Here is a 14,622-nt window from a genome sequence, read left to right as displayed (position 1 = left end):
TCTCAGACCGATTTCGACTTTACCCGACGCCTGATAGAGACCACAGGAGTCGTGCCTGACGATGTCTTTATACAAGTCCTGTCGCCCTGCCGACCCGACCTCATCCGCAGAACTGTCGAGTCTGTTCGCGGTGCCAAGAACGCAATCATTCACATCTACCTCGCTACAAGTGCGTGCTTCCGTCAAGTTGTCTTTGGCTACTCCGAGGAACAGACCCTGGAGCTCGCCGTCGAGTGCACTAAGCTGGTCAGATCTCTGACCAAAGACAACCCCGAGGCCTCTGGAACCAACTGGCAGTTCGAATTCTCCCCTGAGTGCTTCTCAGACACCGACCCAGACTACGCCGTGAGAGTGTGCCAGGCCGTAAAGGCTGCTTGGGGACCCAATGCTGAGTCTGGCGACCAAATCATCTTTAACCTGCCCGCCACAGTCGAGCTGGCTACCCCCAACATTTACGCCGACTTGATCGAGTCTTTCTGCAACAACATTGGAGACAGAAAGGATATTTGCGTATCTCTGCACCCCCACAACGATCGTGGATGCAGTGTTGCCGCCGCCGAGCTAGCTCAAATGGCTGGCGCCGACCGTGTGGAGGGATGTCTGTTTGGAAATGGAGAACGAACCGGAAACGTCGACCTTGTCACCCTCGCCCTCAACCTGTACACACAAGGTGTTAACCCCCAGATCGACTTTTCCGACCTAAACTCAGTTATCGACATGGTTGAGTCTTGCACCAAGATCCCCGTTCACCAGCGTGCTCCCTACGGTGGCAGCCTGGTTTGCGCCGCCTTCTCCGGCAGCCATCAAGATGCTATCAAGAAGGGATTCCAGGACCGAAAGAACAAGGGATACACCCACGAAGACCCCTGGGACGGCATGCCCTACCTGCCCCTGGACCCCCGCGATATCGGCCGAAACTACGAGGCCATCATCCGTGTCAACTCCCAATCTGGCAAGGGAGGAAGTGCCTTTATTGTGCACACTAAGCTCCAGCTCGACCTCCCCCGTGGACTCCAGGTCGCTTTCTCCAAGGTTGTCCAAAAGCACAGCGAGGAGGTTGGACGCGAGCTGTTGGCTACCGAGATCACCTCCCTCTTCGAGAAGACATACTTCCTCGGCGACAACCCCCACTTCCAGCTGGTCGACTACAGCATTACCCCTGATCGATCAAGATCCCCTGTGCCCGCGGCCCAGGGCAAAACTCAAGACACCAAGGACTTTATCCGTATTTTCGAGGGTGTCATTCTCGCGAACGGCAAGGAGCTCAAGCTACGTGGTCGAGGCAACGGTCCCATTTCCAGTATGGTGGCTGCTCTTAAGGAGATCGACATCGAATTCGACGTCAACGACTACAAGGAGCACGCCATCGGTGAGGGACGCGGCGTCAAGGCTGCTTCATACATCGAGTGCAAGCCTGTTGGCAGCAAGAACTCTGTGTGGGGTGTTGGTATCCACGAGGATGTTGTCCAGAGTTCTCTGATTGCCCTGCTGAGCGCGGCAAGCAACGTAAGTTTGTCACAGACAAAAAAAAGCCAGAAGCTAACACACCCGCAGTTTGTCACCAGCCGACCCTCTAGCCCTCTGTCCAAGTCAGAAGGCGCCACTCATTCCCAAGAACCTTCCAGCCTCGTCGCGATTCTGGAACAAAAGGCGAATGATATGTAAATGGGAAAATGATAAAAAAAAGTCGAGGAAAGGGATCTGCGTCTCGATATGCTTGCACCTTTTCGCATGTTTGTATAATTAGTTGCGTTCTGAAAGAGCATGATGCTCAAAAGTCTTGCATCCAGGAGTTGACAAATGAAATGCAAATTCATCACATCGAATCGCCTGCATTTGAGGGAATTTGACAATGTGACTTGTAGATGGTATGAGTTGCTCTATCTTAAAGATGACCTAGTTGAGGGAGTCCATCAGATCCAGAGATTTAAGGACTTTATAGACCATCTCTTTGTGGGTTCTTTCAGGAAGAGAAGTGCTCCAAATGCAATTTAAGTCTTGAATATCTGAAACGAGACAATCATGGTCTTGGCAACCCCATGGGGAATGTTTTGGACCCTCGTAGGCCCTACGATGAATAAGGTTGATGGTCTGGATGATCGAGACAAGTTTGTCTTGAGTGGCTGGAACGCTGTTATGGTTTAGGAGTCGATGATAACGGTCACCTTAAACGTAATTCTGGATTTATTAATTTCTATTAACAAGCATTTAGCATATAAAATAACTAGGGCCTTGGTGCTGGGGAAAGTGAGTAATTACAGACAAAGGCATGCGCAGTGAGGTTTGTTCCAAGAGAACTTGCTTTATCTTTACAGTAAGTGACTTTGATCGTTTTCAAGGCTTGCACTGTTCGATATCGTATTCTTTCCGACTCCATCTTTGATTATCTGTGCATATATGTTGGAGCACTGAAATTAAGCTGATTAGTACGATCCGTATTGTCACTCATAGCCTCAAAGATCGTCAACTAATACAATACGAGGGAGTGGCTGAGAGTTTGACTGCATCAACAAGTTGTAAGGCTTGTAAACAATGATTCAACACTGTCAACTGAGGATCACAGTTGGAAACCTAGTAGGCCTGACTCTCTTGCTGCGATGAGAATACGATGTTGTGCTGTGTAAGTGGCCAATCCTGAGACAAGCTTATTTGATGTCTATAAAGTACCCAGTACTGTTAAGCTCATATCTCTTTTTAGATCGAATGAGTCAACATTCATAAAGTACCCAGCAGTCATGATGATTCGATCTTGTGAAGAATTAGGTATTGCCTATTCAACTCGAGCAGATGACCAACGAGAGACAACCTCAACACTCAGTAAGCGTTTTGTGGTGTAATTAACTTTACTGTATGCAGGAACAAATGTCCGAGTTTAGCTCCCCTGTCGATCATGTCTTGGACGTCACGACTCCAGCCTCTTCTCACCACCGACTCATCATTTAGTTAAGCATCATGTCAAAGGCCGAGATGTTTCCGAAGATCGAGATACTGCAGCATCCCTAGTGCTAGAATTATTGCTTGTCATTCAAACTGGGCAATGCCGCTTGCATATCTTGACTCCTGAATACGACGCCTCCCCGCTGCGGCCCGGCGGCAACGGCTTTGACAAGGAAATGCAATAGGTCTAGCTGTCCGGAGAAAGGTTTCAGAGAAGCTAGACTCGCAAGAATCAAAGTTTGGAGAGGGGACAACAAAGGGTCCAGGCTAAGCCATGTGAACTTTGGAATGTTGATCGGGAGGGTTTCCCAAAGTTTGTTAGTTCCAGGCCCGATTAGCTGTCAAAAATGAATCGACGAGATCGACGTGGCGAGATGTTTGACTGATATAATGTGTATATATGACCTTGGCCTGGCAATGTAGGAGCAGTTGGGAATATCTATCATTTCACTCTTTACTTTCATACTCTCATTTGAAGGGACTAGGACTCAATAGCCAAAATGAAGTTCTTTAACCTTATTACTCTTGCTTCTCTTGTCTCGGCTTTCCCTCAATTTCGCCGCCAAGAAACAGTCGTTGGAACTATCAAGAGCGCTGTCGACACTCTTGCTGACACCACACTCACAACACTCACTATAATTGGTATGTTTTGCTGTTTCTATTGAATCAATGTTATTAACTGTAAGTCAGAAAACGCTGCTGCTACTCTCGCAAACACCACACGCGGCACCGATGCCACCTCGGAAGCCCAGATCGCCATCCAAGCCGGCCTTGAGGAAATCTCTGATGCTTTAACCACTGCCACTACTAAAATCGCCCGTGTTACCACCGGAGCTGTAGGCAATGTCGGTGGTCAAGTCTCTCGTCTCTCTCCACGACAGGTTGTCCAACTCACAGCCGCTCTTCGACGCACAATCGGCACTCTGGACGACACCCTTGATACAGTCTCTGGCCTTCTCAAGGACCTGACTCCTGAGGTCCAGGCTACGATCGAGGCTGAGCTGAATGCTTTGAGACGATCCGTCAATCCTTTGCTCCGCCCTCTACTCCTCTTTACCGCTGCTGTTCGAAACGCTGTCCCTAGACTTGGGGGAGGTGTTATTCTAGGTTTGGATTCTGCCTTTACCAACTTGATCCAACTTCAACGAGAACTTGTTTCCGATATTGGTGTTCCCCGAATGGGAGGCATTTAAGTATATGATCTAGGAAAAGTTCTTGGATTTACGATCATTACAAATATCGAAAGATAGCTCGCTTGTTACGTCAAAAGCTATGAGCATTAAGGAGAGCCAATACGCCTCTTCACACTTAATACAATAATCATTTGCTATTTTATCGGCCCATTGTGACGCCTCAAACTTGAAATGTCTATACTGGATTTGGTAACTTCTTGGACCAGTGTTTATGAATCGCCGATCAGGGTTCTCGGATCAGGCACAAAACTGTTTAAACTGATCAGGCACAAAACTGTTTAAACTCTATTACAGCATTCCTCATCCGGAAGATGGGACAAACTGGGCTTGGGCGCACACAATACACCAAATACAAGTGTAGATAGTCATGAGTAATTAAATCTACTATAGGTACAGCGCTGCTAAACAAACTCCTAAACTTTTAGACTCATCTTCTCTTACCACCCTTTCCCTTTGGCTTTCCCTTGGACTTGGGAGCAGAGCCCTTGTCTCCGGCCTTCTTGGCCTGGCTTTTAGCCTTGGCCTCTTTGTGTCGGGCCTTCATCTCAGCCTCTGAGTTCTTGCCCTTCCTCCACTCTCCGCCACCCTCGGCACGCAGTTGCTTCAAATCTAGTCGCTTCTTGTCCTTGTTGCTTAGCTTGCCCGTCTTCTTCTTCATCTCCTCTCGCATGCCGTTGAGCTCATCTCGGCCAGCTTGCTTGGACTTTTTCTTGTCGTGCTCGGACTCGAACCACGTTCGTCTGGGTCGACCCTTGATCTCAGCTTCGTGCTGGATCATGTTCTCGCCCTTCTTGACTTGCATCTCGACGTGGGCGAGTTGCTTCTCTTCCTTCTCTTCCTCCATAATCTCATCAATCTCATCATCCATCTCATCAATCTGAGTCTGTAAAGCGTCAACCTCTCCAGAATCAAGCTGTCGGCTGACGATCTTGGCTCCTTGAGCTTTGCCTGCCTTGACAGCAGCCTTGACGACCTTGCGGTCTGACTCGGCCGCTATTGTCAGAGCAACACCCTTGCGACCAGCACGGGCTGTTCGACCGACTCTGTGGACGTAAATGTCGAGGGATTGAGGAGCTTCGTAGTTGATGACTGTGTCTACACCCTTGATATCGAGACCACGTGAAGCAAGATCAGTAGCCAAAAGGTATGCCACCTTGCCGTCTCGAAAGTCTTCGACACTTGAGATACGCTGGGATTGTTAGTGTATGTTAAATTCAGGATTCGGAATAAAACTAACCTGTGTTTGGTTCATGCTACCGTGAAGCTCGGCACATGAGAGACCGAGCAGACCAAAGATGATACGTGCTCGATGGGCGTCCTTCTTTTGACGGAAAAAGATAATGACTCGCTCCTTGTAAAGGTTCTTGCAGACATGCGCCAGGTAACCCATTCGCTTGTCCTCTCGGCCAGGTCGTAGACGAACAAACTCTTGTACCAAAGTAGTAACAGTCTTCTTTTGGGAGTTGACCATCACTCTAGCGGGTCTGTTCAGACCAATCTGGATAAGACGGTCGACACTGGATGTCATGGTAGCGGAGAACAACATGGTTTGTCGCGATTTAGGGAGTGTCGTAAGAATTTCGTTGAGTTCATCGGCAAAACCATCCTCAAGCATACGATCAGCTTCATCGAGGACCAAAATCTCGACAGTGTCAACGCTGAAGCTGGCAGAGTTTCGCATGTGATCAATGAAACGACCTGGTGTAGCAATAATAACATCGGGTCGCAACTTCAACTCAAGCTCCTGGGCCTTGAGACTGAGACCACCGACAGCAAGAGTGAACTTGATATCGGTAAATGCAGCGAGCTTTGTCGCAACAGCGTGACACTGGATAGCCAATTCACGAGTAGGGAGAAGAACAACGACTCGAGTGGTGGGAATCTTCTTGGGTCGGTAGAGAAGACGTTCCAGGATTGGCAATATGAATGCACCCGTCTTACCACTACCTGTTTCTGCGCCACCGACAACATCCTTGCCCATCAATGCAATGGGGATAGACTTGGCCTGAATGGGTGTGGGCTTGGTGAAACCAACTGAAGCAAGACCTCGCATGATGGGACGGGACAGAGACATTGTCTGGAAAGAAGAAGCAGTTGCCTTTTTGTCGGGGTTGTTCTCTTCCTCAGGGGCGAAGAAAGCCTTTCGTTTGGCCTCCTCCTCCGCATCCTCCTCATCGTCGCTGGCGTCGGAAGCATCGTCGTCAGGGTGGTTGGTGGGAGTAGCGACAGAGTCGTTGTCTGAAGCGGCCTCATCATCGTCCTCCACCTCAACACCAGACTCTTGCTCCTCCTCATCATCCTCCTCTTTCTCATCACCAGACTCCTCGGCATCAGAAGCGACGTTCATACCGAATGCATCGTCAGCGAGAACCTCGTCATCGTCGTCGTCCAGATCGACGTCCATGGTCTCGGCCTCGGCATCGTCTGCCTTCTCTTCCGCTGTCGCATTCTCGGTAGACTTTCCGAGCTTCTTTTCACGGCGTCTTCGAATTATTTCGTCAAGGTCGACTCCCGCCTTTTCGACTCTCATGCCCTTCTTTGCGCCTTCGAAACCCCAACCCTCAAAGTCCTCTACACCGTTGTCATTGGCCGTCTCGTCGCCTCCGAACTCGAAATCAGAGTCCATAGCACCGTCATCGTCGTCATTGAATCCCCAGATACCCTCTACGGCATCCTCGTCGTCATCCTCTTCGGGGCTAGCATCGCGCTTCGATTTCTTTGACTTTTTCGCAGTCTTGGCCTTTTTCTTGGGAGGCTGCGCAACGACCTCCTCCTCCTCAATGGGAAGCTCGTCATCGTCGTCAATTGTAAAGATAAAGTCGTCCGCCGGCTTTCGCTTCTGTGAGGGTGCCATTTTGTCGAATTGAAAAAAGACACTCGTTCAATACTCTGATCAAGATTTGCAGAACGCGATTTCAAGCAGTGGGGCTGTCATTGGAAGCAAATCTCGAACTTTTTTTTCTGCCGCTTCTGGAAATTTTGGCGGTGAGAGCTTGCAGCAGTTACAGCGGCTATGCCACGTGATCCCTCTGAATTTCCAGGGGTCCGCAGAGGGGTTCTAGGATGACTGTACGTGGCGGTACATGCGCAGCCCATAAAAGACGGCCAAAACATCACACAAACGCTGGTCCTTCTGGGTACCCCCCACCAACGGCTTCCTGGTTGATTGGGTGACAGACTCCATGGGTTGGCAGCTTCGTGGAATCAGCAAGACAGTTGCTTTTAATTTCTCCCCAACTAAACCCGACAGACGCAATCTCTCTTAGCCTCTTGTCCCTTTTGCGCCATCCTTTCTTCTATTTCCTCGACGATCTCTCCTATACGCCCATTCGTCTTCTCTTCAGTTCTCCGATTATTTTACGATCCCGAATAATAAACTACAAACCCCAGCAATCAGTTCAAAATGGGCGAGTCGAGGTTGGTAACATCAGGCTGCTGTTGAAACGGCAAATTCTACAAACCGTTACCGTTCGCAAACTAACCTGGGGTCAATATAGACAAGAACTTGTTGCATGGCTCAACAGCCTCTTGCAACTCAACATCACAAAGGTTGAGCAATGCGGTACTGGGTAAGTCGGTCTGTTGTTTGCCCCGCCCCCTCGTTGCGGTTTGCCGTTGTGTTGCACCATGCCATCATGGGACTTCATAACAAAACACCAAAACAGCCCCGCGATTGCCATCACGACCGCCTCTGTCTGGCTTCACAAGTCTTTAACCTAACAGTGATGATCTAACACCTCTTTCAGTGCCGCCCTCTGCCAGGTTTTCGACAGTATCTACATGGACGTCCCCATGTCCAAGGTCAAGTTCAACGTGAACTCTGAATACCTGTACATCCAAAATTTCAAGGTTCTCCAGAGTTAGTCACCTCGGTCGTCTCGTATCTGCAACATCCTAATCGTTGACAGACACATTTGCCAAACACCAGATCGACAAGCCGATCCCTGTCCCTTCACTCATAAAATGCAAGATGCAGGACAACCTCGAGTTCCTCCAATGGACAAAGCGCTTCTGGGACCTCAACTTTCCCGATCACGAGTACGATGCCGTTTCCCGACGAAAGGGCGGCTCTATGCCTCCTAGTGCTGCCGCTCCTAAACCCGTCTCTGCTACTACTGGCGCCGCTCGCCGTGGAGGCAGCACCCCTAGCGGTGGACCCCGCGTAGCAAAGGCCGCTGGACCCGCCACCGCTGCCCTGCAGCAGGAGAACGCTACACTGAAGGAGACAGTGGTTGGTCTGGAGCGGGAGCGTGACTTTTACTTCAGCAAGCTCCGAGATATCGAGCTTCTCGTTCAAACAGCTGTCGACGAAGACCCCGAGCTGGAGAAGCTGGAGGATGGCCTCGTCAAGCAGATCCAAACAATTTTGTACTCTACAGAGGAGGGCTTCGAGATCCCTGCCGAGGGCGAGGTGGACGACCAGGAGACTTTCTAATCGTGCTGATACCATCAGTCTCTCGAGAGATATAATGAACGCGACCACGAATGTGCTTTGGGGACTACTGGTTTCTTTGAGGAGGCAAAAGGGCATAAACTTGGAGTTGCGGACCCATACTTTTGGGAGAGATGTTGAGCAATAGAAGCTGAATATTTCTCTTTACTTGTTCCGGAAGCGTATTTAGTTCCTGAGGATGAGTGCAAAATTGATCTTGTTGGACACCCATGTACCGCCTCGAGTAACATTGTGGGAGGTTAACAGGGACGGGACGGGCCGTAGCCAATGGCCGAAGCTGTGGATGGGATATACAATATAGCTAGATGAGTCTAGCGACTTGGGAGAGTAATAGATGAGTTGTTTGCGATAATGGTACTGTTTTAAATCTTGGACTGAACATGAAGCCAGTCTTTGTCCATTAGCTATGCGTTGCGAACAACAAAGAAGATGCTCGAAAGAGTGCAAATGATTACCTGAGACCCTGTCGTGAATATCCGATTTAACTCAGAAGCTTATGACTACCAGACATGATAGATCAAGTTGTTGAAACAAGGAGATTTTTGGACCGATCGACAAGTTGTTTCATCCTTCAGTCGCAACAACCGTTGTGTCATTCCTACCAATGGCAGACAAGAGACGTTTCGGACAATATATCCATGCTCATAGTTTTATCAATTAACTGTTGGCTATAGCAGATAGCTACATATTGCTAATTGATTGTGTACATCCATTTGCGGATGGACTGTCCTGTGTACTAGTAGTCATTTACTTACTGGTTAATATGTGAGTAGACGAATATCGGTTTAGTCGCCAGTTTCAAGCTCTTGGCCGGGAAGAAATCAATGAAACTTGTAGGCTTCGCCTTGAACATTTTTACAAACATGATATCATATGGTCAATGGCCTGGTTGTAACCTGAGCCTGGAATGAGGCTTGTTTCACCGTATGCCCCCAGGGTATGAAAGTTATCCATTACAATCATAAGAGAGGAAATCAAGTCAGTTTATGTATGCTATTAGACTATCTAGATGTACATTTATTTTTATTATTACACTCTAAAGGTCAGAAGCTTACTCCAGTGTATTAAAGCAGGTGCATGTAGGAGTCGCATGCAAAACCTGTTAGAGCTTAGGGGCGACCTACTGGGCGTTGTGACCGTGACGGTCAGCCGAGCAGCGCTATAGGACGGAGGCTGACAGGGCCTGGAAATCTAGTCTCAGCGTACGAATACGTCAGATAAGCTCTGTGACCAACGCCATGACCGCGGCGCATTCGTCACTTTTTTCATAAGTTCAGGCTGTCCGTTTGTCAGTGAACCGTATTTTTAGAAGAAACACAAATCATCGTGGCACCGTTGCTAGAAATCGCTATCCCCTCTACTAGCGTATCCGATGAAGGATCAAAGAAGCCGTATACGCTCTACAACATTACACTGCGACTTCCCTTGCGATCCTTTGTCGTGCAGAAACGATATTCCGACTTTGACGAGATCAACAAGATCCTCACACAGCAAGTCGGCGCGCCACCGCCGGAACCTCTTCCTGGCAAACACTGGCTCAAATCTACTGTGAACTCGGCCGAATTGACACGCGACCGTCAAGTAAAACTCGAGAAATATCTACGTGCGATCGCAGAGTCACCCGATCGACGATGGCGCGACACTCCAGCCTGGCGAACTTTTCTCAACTTGCCCAGCTCGAGCACAACCAACTCGGCGCTGTCGGCGGGCGGAATGGTTAGGACTGCAGCTTCTGGTGCCGCGGACCCCGGTACATGGTTGGACATCCATCGGGACTTGAAACAAAATATACACGAAGCGAGACAGTGTTTGTCGAGACGAGACGCTGCTGTGGACAATGGCAATTCAACGGCTGCAGCGGAAGCGGGCGCAGCAGCCAAGAGGGTCCTCGTACGAAGTGGCACCTTGATCGCGACACTTGCAGATGGGCTACGAAGAATACAAGAGTCCGGGCGACTCGGCGAGGGCGAATTGCGACGACGACGCGATCTGGTTAATCAAGCTCGTATGGAGCGAGAGGGTCTCGATAAAATCTCTAACAGCATGCCTAGCTCGACTGCTTCAACTGGCCGAGGCGGATTCAGTCAGGGGCAAGCTTCAACGGCCGACAAAGCTGGGCTTTTGAGGGGAGGTCGTCCCGCCGGTCGTGTCCTGGGTGCCCCTCTACCAGAGACCGACAAAACTCGCGAACTGGATAATCAAGGGGTACTGCAGCTCCAAAAGGAAGAGATGCAGAACCAAGATCTTGCAGTCGACCAACTCACCGCGATCATCAGACGACAGAGAGAAATGGGCGAGCAGATCCACGAAGAAGTCGAGCATCAGATCCGAATACTAGATCAGCTCGACGACGACGTCGACCGCACAGGAGCGAAGCTAAAGGTAGCCAACAACCGTATTAAGAAGATGTGACTGCTATTTCTCACGCTGGTTGTAAGGGTAATTCTGCTTGTGGTACAGGTTGCGGTTTGGTGGCTATGGTTTTTGAGGATACTACTTAATGGGCTGTCATGGGTTGCAGACATTGCGACTTTTATGGCGCAAACTTGGGGCAACGATTAAGGGATGAAAGGCGTTGGATAGGTTCATGATCTTTCGATAATTGCAGATTGCTTGGATCGTTGGTGTTTGTATGAATAGCGCATAGCAATAATAGCGATTTCACGATTAGCAATGCAACTGAGGGCTGAATGCATCACCGTTGAGTGCTACCTTGGTTGAGTTAAGCATCATGAAACCTTGTTCCTTGTTAGTGAATGTTGAGCGTCAATGTCAGGAACTACCAGCCACCTCTTTATACGGAGATTACTGCATCAAGACGTAGTCCGGATTATGGTTTTTGATCGTCTCGAAGACCAAACTGGCAGACAAGATTAAAGTTGCTCGTCTCGCAAATGATGAGAAATGTATCCTGCTTGACTCACAGCTCGAACGAGCCACTATCTACAACAAAGTCGAGCACTGGCCTTGGTGATAAATTGCATGAGGATGAGGATGGTTGCATGGGTTGAGGTGGTACATGAGAGGTACCTGTTTTCAGCCCACCATGGAAGACCAGGCCTCAATGATAGATGCTAGGAGTAGACGAAAATAGTAGGTCATTTGATGCTGTTTGGAGCTGATATTTAGTCTCATTATTCTTTCACCTACAAGTCAGAGGACAACTTTTCTCTGCCCTAGTCTGGTGCCTAAATGAGACGACAAGGCTAATCAACCACCAATTTTCTACTGGATGCAAGTCATGTAAACACAAGGAAACAGGAAGATTGGCGTCTTTTGTTAAGTGGTTTCAATGTGAGACTAGCCCAGGCATCGGGCATTAGCATAACATCAGGCTCAGACATGCAGCGCAACTGCACGGCGATGCGATGCACCAAAATCCGTCGTTAGGCTCGATATTATGGTGGCTGAGCTACGTCACTAGCCGATGGTCGCGAGCTTAGCGCGCTTTTCTTTTTCCTCCTCTGGTCTGGGGTGTATTTTGCCGATCTTTGGTTGCCAGGCAACGCATGATCAAGAGATCAATTGCTTTTGAGTCATTCACTCATTTGCTTGAGATTATGTCAAGAGATTGTAATATACAGCAGGTCCAGAAAAGACCCAATTACCTATCGATTGGTGCCACGCTTCGCAAGCGTTGTTTCCATGAATATCTTTCACGTTTATTGGGAGGCTGGGCGAGGCCGAAGATGAGTTTGGAAAATAAGGTGGGTGGTAAAGAGGGCCTCAGCGGTGAGGCGATGGACAGCCACGACTTTTTCCTTGGCATGGCGGAAGCCACGGAAATCCATTTGATCTCGAGCTTCTATCTGTAAGAAGAGAGTTGCAAACGATGAGATATAGACATTGGATTAACCTTTTTGAAGATTACGTCCTCAAGTTGCATTCGTGTAAAGTGACAGGCTCTTAGAAGACAGTCCACGTACTAAACTCAAACTTTCCACTAACAATGTCGCGGGAAGTTGAGTCAGTAACTAACTATCTACTTCAAAACCGCATCCGTGGCATTGGTGTCGTGGAACCCCAGTATGTACTCCGTAACCACAGAGAAGCGACAAGAGCCGCGGCATCGTCTAAGCCTCAACAAGGATAATTCTGCGAGGCCCAGACCACGGATGCGGATTTCAGTTACTCACCCAAATTTAATTCGGTGGCGGTGAAAACGGCAACGTTGCTAAACTGAAGATTCTGGTTTGTTGGTGACGATTCGAGATCTGCCACAGTAACCGTGTACTCAGTGGATTTGGCAGGCCAAGCTCGGACTCTTACCATTCATCCATTGCGGGACTTTCGATGAAGTGTTCAAAGAACTGATGCAAGAGATATTCGTCCATGTTGCTCAGAGTGTTCGCAGGCGGGGTCTGCAGTCTCGCTGGATACTGCAAATTTGTTGACCATTGCAATTGGAGCTCGCATGCAAGGCCCGAAACAAAACACATTCTCTCATGTCCAATCGTTTCGAAACTGGAGAAAGATATCCATCACAACGCTTCACTCTCACGATCGACAGGTGGATGTTTCTGTTTGCTGTGCGCAAGCTGGCACAAGCTCATAACCGAACCAAAAACTTACGTGGAACGATTCCCGGTACCAACTTATCGCTTAAGTGTTCTGTCGTCGTGGTCCATTCTATTATTGTTCTTCTTGGTCCACAGGGTTCCGTCAGTGCTTTGGATGCGATGCAAGCCACCCGTCATTCACAAGGAACATGTGAAAAGAATGAGGGCGTCGACATGTTGACAGGCAGGGGATACCCAGCTATGAAGGCATGAAAAGAGGAACGCTCGGGGCCAAAGTTATCACACCGTTGAGCGAGGATTTCGTTGAACGGGAGTCGGAGGTTAATCACACGTTCGGCAGATGGAAGAAGGATGAACCTTGATGTGGCAGTATCAACACATGGATGATCGTAGCTTGTGATCTAATATGATTGTCAATGTACACTCTATCCCAAAATCAGAACAAATCACAGGACAGCCGTTGGGTGTACCGTATGTCACAGTTGAATTGACGCATCAACAAATCATCGAGCCCTCCGTATCGTGCCATCAACGGTTTCCAGGGCAAAGATGCATCGGCAAACCTTGAGGGGACAGCAAAAGCAAAACAACCTCTCGGGTTTCCGTATCATCAAGAACCTGAATCCTAGTCTGCTAGTGTCCCAATTGATAGGACGAAAAGTTCAGGGTGAAGTTGTCGTTTGTGATCTGCTCACCAGTCACAAAGCAACAGTGAGTGATGGATATCCATGTGGTGGGGCAGTCGAGGCGGGTGCATCCCACTTGACGGGGGTAAAGGCGCTAGAGCCAGCCTGGAGCGGCATCTGCGCTAGCCATGAAGCGTCACAGAGTCTTCAGGCCCTGGTCTAACTGTAGAAAGTGCCCAAGGTACCCGCCATGTACCTTTTACAGGGCTCATTCGCTGCACTGCATCGCATCCACCCACCCACACTCACTTTGCCCGTCCCGTCCGCACCTACGGAAAGGTACCCACCTGTCCCAAAGCGCCTCGAAGTAAACATGGATGATCCCATGCATGCTCTCTCTTGTTCTTGTTCTTTGTCTCGACCTTACCTAGTTCACCTCCGCCTCTCTTCATGTCCATCTCTACAGCGAAGCAGCGCCATTTTTCTACTGCCTCCTCTCCTCGTGTTCTTGACATCCTGGCTTTTTCCCTCCTCGCTTGTCTGTACCTACAGTACTAGTCCTCTGCATCCCGCAACTACACCAGGTTGAGGTAATAGGGAGTTGTCATCTTGTATCACAAGTTGCCATCCCTTTCTTGTTCATTTTGCTCAGGATCCTCGACTCGAGTTAGATCCGTCTCCTGTATTACCAATTTTGTCTTTCGTGAGTCTTGTCCAACCTCGTTTCCCTTGCCGCAGCGACCCAGCCCCAGCCACTTGGGTACGCAACTTTCTTCTTGGTCTTTTGCATTGTCGACAACCTGCGATTCAAGGCTCAAGAGTAAATCAATTATGCCGTGGGCATCGACTAACACTAAAGAAGTATCATCAACACCTCAGCCTTGATGGCTACT

The 14,622-nt window shown here is 49.0% G+C and overlaps 7 protein-coding genes across 7 annotated transcripts; 6 read left to right on the top strand and 1 right to left on the bottom strand.

Moving 5' to 3' along the window:
* The first annotated feature begins 272 nt into the window (after positions 1–272).
* Positions 273–1,804, top strand: FGSG_12952 (2-isopropylmalate synthase). Its single transcript, XM_011327950.1, has 2 exons — positions 273–1,506; positions 1,555–1,804. The coding sequence occupies exons 1-2, from the start codon at positions 571–573 to the stop codon at positions 1,663–1,665; spliced, it is 1,047 nt and encodes a 348-aa protein (XP_011326252.1). The 5' UTR covers positions 273–570; the 3' UTR covers positions 1,666–1,804.
* Positions 1,805–2,022: 218 nt separating this feature from the next.
* Positions 2,023–3,122, top strand: FGSG_12951 (uncharacterized protein; the record flags this gene model as incomplete). The annotated part of the gene is made up of 6 exons (XM_011327949.1): positions 2,023–2,139; positions 2,229–2,247; positions 2,278–2,314; positions 2,564–2,620; positions 2,699–2,817; positions 2,944–3,122. The coding sequence occupies 6 exons, from the start codon at positions 2,023–2,025 to the stop codon at positions 3,120–3,122; spliced, it is 528 nt and encodes a 175-aa protein (XP_011326251.1).
* Positions 3,123–3,437: 315 nt separating this feature from the next.
* FGSG_06629 (uncharacterized protein) lies at positions 3,438–4,130 on the top strand (the record flags this gene model as incomplete). Its single annotated transcript, XM_011327948.1, has 2 exons — positions 3,438–3,579; positions 3,628–4,130. The coding sequence occupies 2 exons, from the start codon at positions 3,438–3,440 to the stop codon at positions 4,128–4,130; spliced, it is 645 nt and encodes a 214-aa protein (XP_011326250.1).
* A 223-nt stretch (positions 4,131–4,353) lies between these two features.
* FGSG_06628 (ATP-dependent RNA helicase DRS1) lies at positions 4,354–6,984 on the bottom strand (the record flags this gene model as incomplete). The annotated part of the gene is made up of 3 exons (XM_011327947.1): positions 4,354–4,379; positions 4,572–5,319; positions 5,368–6,984. The coding sequence occupies 3 exons, from the start codon at positions 6,982–6,984 to the stop codon at positions 4,354–4,356; spliced, it is 2,391 nt and encodes a 796-aa protein (XP_011326249.1).
* A 397-nt stretch (positions 6,985–7,381) lies between these two features.
* FGSG_06627 (uncharacterized protein) lies at positions 7,382–8,952 on the top strand. The gene is made up of 4 exons (XM_011327946.1): positions 7,382–7,547; positions 7,628–7,699; positions 7,877–7,989; positions 8,039–8,952. Exons 1-4 carry the CDS (start codon positions 7,534–7,536, stop codon positions 8,563–8,565), a joined length of 726 nt encoding a protein of 241 aa, XP_011326248.1. The 5' UTR covers positions 7,382–7,533; the 3' UTR covers positions 8,566–8,952.
* A 1,674-nt stretch (positions 8,953–10,626) lies between these two features.
* Positions 10,627–10,995, top strand: FGSG_12950 (uncharacterized protein; the record flags this gene model as incomplete). The annotated part of the gene is made up of 1 exon (XM_011327945.1): positions 10,627–10,995. One exon carries the CDS (start codon positions 10,627–10,629, stop codon positions 10,993–10,995), a length of 369 nt encoding a protein of 122 aa, XP_011326247.1.
* Positions 10,996–12,532: 1,537 nt separating this feature from the next.
* FGSG_12949 (uncharacterized protein) lies at positions 12,533–13,355 on the top strand (the record flags this gene model as incomplete). The annotated part of the gene is made up of 2 exons (XM_011327944.1): positions 12,533–12,609; positions 13,094–13,355. The coding sequence occupies 2 exons, from the start codon at positions 12,533–12,535 to the stop codon at positions 13,353–13,355; spliced, it is 339 nt and encodes a 112-aa protein (XP_011326246.1).
* Between the last annotated feature and the right edge of the window lie 1,267 nt (positions 13,356–14,622).

The sequence above is a fragment of the Fusarium graminearum genome, chromosome 4 (assembly GCF_000240135.3).
Source record: "Fusarium graminearum PH-1 chromosome 4, whole genome shotgun sequence".
In the NCBI taxonomy this organism is placed as follows: Eukaryota; Fungi; Ascomycota; class Sordariomycetes; order Hypocreales; family Nectriaceae; genus Fusarium; species Fusarium graminearum.
The sequence above is the reverse complement of the archived record's forward strand: the minus strand, read 5'-3'. Positions and strand labels throughout refer to the sequence as shown.